This window comes from Barbus barbus (assembly GCF_936440315.1).
Source record: "Barbus barbus genome assembly, chromosome: 3".
In the NCBI taxonomy this organism is placed as follows: Eukaryota; Metazoa; Chordata; class Actinopteri; order Cypriniformes; family Cyprinidae; genus Barbus; species Barbus barbus.
This window is the reverse complement of record NC_136731.1, coordinates 6,567,464-6,573,240: the sequence shown is the minus strand read 5'-3', so window position 1 is coordinate 6,573,240 and position 5,777 is coordinate 6,567,464. Positions and strand designations below refer to the sequence as shown.

Genomic DNA, 5,777 nt, shown 5'->3' with positions numbered 1-5,777 from the left:
GGACAGCCATTTTAAGTGGTGTTTGAAACCATAGTGAATGTTCTCGAGTGCACTCATTCAATCCCACAATGCACCGGAAAAACGAGTGTACAACCAATGTACACTCAACAGCTAGAGATAACCCAGAATGCACTGTGAGAGTCGTGCGAAGTGAATTCCTGCGTCTTGCCAGAAGATGGCGCCCGCAGCTAAATCATCCATTCCAAAGGTTAACAATTAATTGTAAATTGACTATTAAGGTTTATACATAATTTCCATGACAGAGTTCAAGATAAATCATTCAATCTTACTTCTGGAGCTGCCCGTTTCAAATGATTATTAAACAGCAAGCAGTTTATGCAAAAGCGGCAGTCCTTCCGGTGCACTCGGTGTCCGAATTCACTCACTCGTTTTCATTCACTCCTTCAAGTGAACTGTGTGAGTGGACTGATTCATAGTGAATGAGGGTATAGGGGGCGATTTCGGATACAGTCCACGTAATAAAGATAATTCCGCATCTGGCTGCAATACCAGGTTTTCAACAGAGAGGGCGACAAAAAGGCAAAACCTACGGACTGCAGCTTTAAAAAAAGAAAACAAACCTTGCTACATGTGCTGTGTTAAGCTAACTGAGACTTGTTATATGCATATTATTGCTCTTTTGTTGATTTTGATTCCTTCCATTGTTCTCATTTGTAAGTCGCTTTGGATAAAAGCATCTGCTAAATTACTAAATGTAAATATATTTATTGCAAATTGACCATAAACAAGTAGTATAAAAGCATTACAAACAAGTTGTGTTGCATTCCAAGTCTTCTGAAGCCATACAATGTCTTTATGTGAAGAAGAGAGTAAAACATAAGGTTTTAATCACTGAAAATTATCCTTTAACGCGCTCACATCTCATTCAAAAAGATACTCCTGTCCCATAGCATGACGCAATCATCACGAGACACACAAGAGCCAATAGCATTTCACAACCAAAGCTGACGTAAGACTTCTTCTGGCAGCATTTTTTGAATTTGCACACAGACTGCATCACACAGGATGAGCTTTACCGCGCACGGAGATAGCGATCACGTCTATTCCTCTCACAAATCAATGGTTTTGCCTGGGAAGACTTGGAATATTAATACTTTTGAATAAATTATGACGGTAGTTGGATCTGCCTGTTATATCGTGTGTTTTATTGAGAAATGGTAGGTTTAGGGGCAGAGGTTGGGTTACGTGCTCATAAATGTGTAAATAGTGTAAAATAAATAAAACTGTTGTGACTGTTTACATTGAAAAATCCCACCCCAACATATATGCAATAATGGCAATATTATTACCCAATATATAATTTAATCATGATGATAAAATTCCCAGTACCTTTCGCGTCGGCATAATGATGCCAAGGGTTTCTTATTTAAAGCAACGGAGGACCCTGCATGTGGAAAAATGACGCTAAAGAGGTACCTGTGTGTCTAAAAGTAACGCCAAGAGGTCCTGACCAAGCGTCAATATGTGACGAGTTGGGAGTGAGAATGTGTTGGACTCTGAAAAGAACTAAAAATACTCCATTTTTGATCACAAAGATAATAATAATGTATCATTTGAAACTGCAAAGGGTCTTCTTTTATTTTTGTATAGTCATAATAACAACCAAACAAATATTCTTTGATAAAATAATCTGCATGAAATCAACACGATGTCCAGTTTTTCCGTCTAAACTCGTTATCTCTAACGTGACCGTGACCACGCATGGCTCAGATTTTTTTTTTTCATCAAGATCATCTCGGCTACTTTTCATTTTTGGAGAAGACACGCTGAGAGGAATAACTGAGGATTTACCTCACGATGCAATGCGTGGCTTCATCCAGTGGAAGAGATCATTTACACGAGTAAGATAACCTGCATTAGTTGTTATTGTGATGTAACTTGTACACATTTCACTAGTTTTCCCAAACTATAATTCCTGACTACATGTATGAAATCAAGTGAAGCATATTAAAATATGTATCATTTCATTGCATTTAAATGTCAAACAAAGCCAGGATATTTTTTAATGTTCTATAAATGTGTTCTATATCTATCTATTTTAATGTTCAATATAATTTTTTTGTAGCTAAAACTCTAGTCTAGTTCTCAAAAGTCTTGTGAACAAATGTTCTGTATGTTTTATGGCCTTATTTCAGTGACTTAAAATAGTTTTCACTAATCACACATAAACGTTGCTTTCTCAAAAACACAAACATGTACTTTCTTGCTGCTCACATATTATTGTAGCCCAGTTTGTGCTGATTACAGTGAAATCAGACTTTAGACATTAATATGTTTTTAAGATACTGAAAAAGGCAGAAATGTCAGGACATGTCAAAACTTCTCCAGGGTCCCAAAACCCCCTCAGACCCCAGAGAGTTAAGTACTGGAGTGACTTGCAATGACTGGTGATGTATAACTGAATAATGTGCAAATAATAACTGAAGACTGGAATCCCACTTATATGGCAGAATACTCTGTGATGCTCACTTGCAAGACATTTCTGGTTGAATTAAACACTTCTGGAGTCCCATTTTGAACAGTTTGTATGTCTCCCTAATGAAACAATCCTGACTCAACTCATCCGGTCATTAGAAGAAACTCCAGCACATGAAATGGGGAAATATTCAAAATGTGCAGTTGTAGGCATTTGCTAGGTACAAGGTTGAGAAATACTTCTTTAGATGAGAAGTTATTGCTAGTTTTGTACTGTTGAACTTGTGTCAAAAAGGTGTGTGATGTTTCTATGGCAGTATAAACTGTGAAATCCTCTTCTCACAGATCCATTGATAAGTTATATTACATTCAACATCAATCCACCCTACTAAATTAAGATAATCTGTCCGAGGCACAGCCATAGTCACAGCACAGTTCTCTCTTCTTCCTCCATTTGGCTCTGTTGTTTCTCTATTGGACGCCCAGAAGCTGAAAGTACAGGTCAGCATTAGATGATCAGTGCTGCTTTCTCTGTGATATGATACTGACTGTGAGAATCATTTATTACATAATAATCAGTTTAGTTCAGTGATTTCTCACCTAGAGTTCAGTGTGCTGCCATCAACCCATTTCCATCTGCCCTCCAGATCACTGTCAGTCAGACCAATATAAACTATAGCAGCACCAGACATGTTCTGAGCAAAATCCTGAGAAAAAGAAACAGTTCATGAATAGACACACTTCATCTGATCATCTCTCATTTAGCTGCTAAACACTATAAACACACATAAAACTGTTTTTCACTCACTTGTTCCTGTCTGTTGTTTATGCTGATCAGATCTGCTCCTCTCTCTGTACAGTATCTTCTGCTCTCAGTCCAATTCTTCTTCTCATTGGACTTGTAGTAAAAACTGGATTGATAGAAAGTCCATCCATCTGTTAACAGAACCAGTTCAGCTGTCAGCTTTTTATTCCCATTTACACTCATCTGTCTGTATCTTATAACAGATAAAATAATCATATATTGTGTGCACAGGAAGTTACAGAGACCACAACCCAACTCAAGGTTTTTAAAATGTCTGCTGTATAGCAAATAACTACATAGATAATAGAAACTTTACCACAAATCTGAAGATCATTTCTCAGCTGCTCTCTCGCATTGGTCAGGTTTGTGTTCTTGAGCATTACCTGCTCTCTCTCATTGGTCAGGTTTGTGTTCTTGAGTATTAGTTGTTCTCTCTCATTGGTCAGGTTTGTGTTCTTGAGTTTTAGCTGCTCTCTCTCATTGGTCAGGTTTTCATTCTTGGATATGAACTGTTGTCTCTCTTGAGTGACGACGACACACAGCACTATGACTGCAGTCAGCAGAAGAACACACAGCAGAACCAAACACACTGCAGCTGCTCTGTATCTTCTGTTCCTCACTGAATCACTTCCTGAAAATGACAGCCATTATAGTAGTCTATTTTCTTCTCCATTTCTCCATCCAATTTACATCAGCTTTCATGAGTAAATGTATTAGCAATTAATCTCAGTTACCTGTGTGTTGAGGTGTTTGGGTTTTGGTTGTTTGGGTGTCAAAGTCCTCTTTGTCTTTATGTTTCATATCTCTTACAGCCTCGGCACTCACATAGATATCAACCATCTTCTCTATTCTGTCTTCTGAGTCCATTATCGAACCTTTATCCATACCATCATTCACATGCCCAGACATATTCCACGGTTTGGATAGCTACAACCTTTTAAGGTTGAAGCATAAATTTTAAGCATTAAACAAAGCTATAAGTCATATCTAACTAACTAATATCTCTCCTACCTCGTACTCAAGATGTGTCTGTGTTTTTGTGATAATGGTTCATGTTTTAACACAAAAAGGAACTTGTAACATGTAGGAAGTTAACTCAAATGTCACAATATTCTGTGATTGGATTGGAGAACAAGGAGTGACTTCTGTGTAACTGTGTAACAGCTTTTAATAGAACATTTATTTGCTATTAAAATATATTTTTAATTTTAACATTAGCATCAAACTTGGAAGCTAGGCAGTTCATGAAATCTCATGAGAATCCTGAAATCTCAATTCAGAAATGATTATGTTGTGAGGCGAGATGACACATTTCTCTCTCTCTCTCAGGATATCTATTAGTATCTGGGGGAAAATATACTTTGCAAACTGCACAACTTCTCATTTCATTGTCAGAGTTTCAAGCACCGAAGACAGATGAACTCCAATTATAATTTTGGGAAAGCAAATGCTCTTAATTTCTCTTTTATTCAATTGCTCACTGGCATGTGACTTGTGGGTTCATTTAAATGAAACAGATATTGAACACACACAGTGTCAGATATTCTTCTATATTACAGAATGGTTCTAACTACTGGCTGTCAAGATGCTTCATCGTGGTCGCTTTGTTCTGCGACTTCAGAAAAGCCAAACTCAGCAGGCAAGTCAGCTAAAACTATTATTATGTTGCTAAGTTGTCAGACAACTTTTCCCTCCTCCCCACCTGAGGTTTTAATTGTTGGAGCTACTGAAGCGACATGAATGAAGTAATTTTGTGGTCAATTATGTTTATAGAGGCATCGCAGTCAGCAGTAACCTCAGAAAACTATTCTGCTCTATTATTAATGACCAACCCAGTCTCATGGCAGTTCCTGATATAGTCACGAAATTAAATCTATTGACTCGTGTTCGTGGACACAAATTTCCCTCTTTTTTCGTGTCACTCAGCACGACTTTCCATCTAATGTATTTCAATTGGAAATATTTTCGTGCCTTCCGCCATGTTTTTCTTTTTGCCACTGGGTACCACAGACGCTGTATTTGTTCTGATTTGTTATTCTCAAGATGGCGCCGCTGTGTTCGGACGCCGTGAGGTTCGCTCCACTGAGAATTTGCTTCTACCTTCCTTTTTACTTAGTTTTACTTTCTCTTTTTACACATCTCACGTCGGCACTGATCACCTACAACATAGAAACACTTTTGGACATTGGAAACCGCTACACCAACCTGTTTCAGGACACTTTATCCACGAATCCTGCGTGGCCTCTGGAGATTCTTCGGAACGCGGAGATAAACAACACCCCCCCGAGGCGACGGATCAAGAAACACCGCGGGAAGCGCGCTGGAATTCGAGTCAGACTCAGGAAAAGGGCTCACAGTCCTCCTCTCCCAAGCATTCTCCTCGCTAATGTCCAATCCTTGGAGAATAAGATCGACGATCTTAGAGCCAGGATTAGTTTCCAACGGGACATTAGGGACTGTAACATCCTTTGTTTGTCAGAAACGTGGCTTTCGTCCTCGGTCCCGGACACTGCTGTAATGCCGAGTGATAACTTCT

General features: G+C 38.5%; 1 protein-coding gene across 2 annotated transcripts; it reads right to left on the bottom strand.

Annotated features, from left to right (window-relative positions):
* Window positions 1-711: 711 nt before the first annotated feature.
* On the bottom strand, window positions 712-4,303 carry LOC306857687 (uncharacterized protein). Of its 2 annotated transcripts, XM_079397744.1 has the most exons (6): window positions 4,253-4,303; window positions 3,976-4,175; window positions 3,558-3,872; window positions 3,245-3,372; window positions 3,037-3,143; window positions 1,572-2,925 (listed from the first exon to the last, which is right to left on the bottom strand). In XM_079397744.1, the coding sequence occupies exons 2-6, from the start codon at window positions 4,148-4,150 to the stop codon at window positions 2,745-2,747; spliced, it is 906 nt and encodes a 301-aa protein (XP_079253870.1). In that variant the 5' UTR covers window positions 4,151-4,175; window positions 4,253-4,303; the 3' UTR covers window positions 1,572-2,744. The 2 variants fall into 2 exon arrangements, with proteins under 2 accessions (XP_079253869.1, XP_079253870.1); XM_079397743.1 differs by having other exon boundaries at window positions 712-2,925; window positions 3,976-4,303.
* Window positions 4,304-5,777: the final 1,474 nt, after the last annotated feature.

Coding starts and splice junctions, on each gene's coding strand:
- LOC306857687 (XM_079397743.1), bottom strand. CDS start 4,150: ATGTCTGGGCATGTGAATGATGGTATGGATAAAGGTTCGATAATGGAC. Junction 3,873..3,975: donor CCAAACACCTCAACACACAG/GTAACTGAGATT, acceptor TGTCATTTTCAG/GAAGTGATTCAGTGAGGAAC. Junction 3,144..3,244: donor TAAACAACAGACAGGAACAA/GTGAGTGAAAAA, acceptor TCTTTTTCTCAG/GATTTTGCTCAGAACATGTC.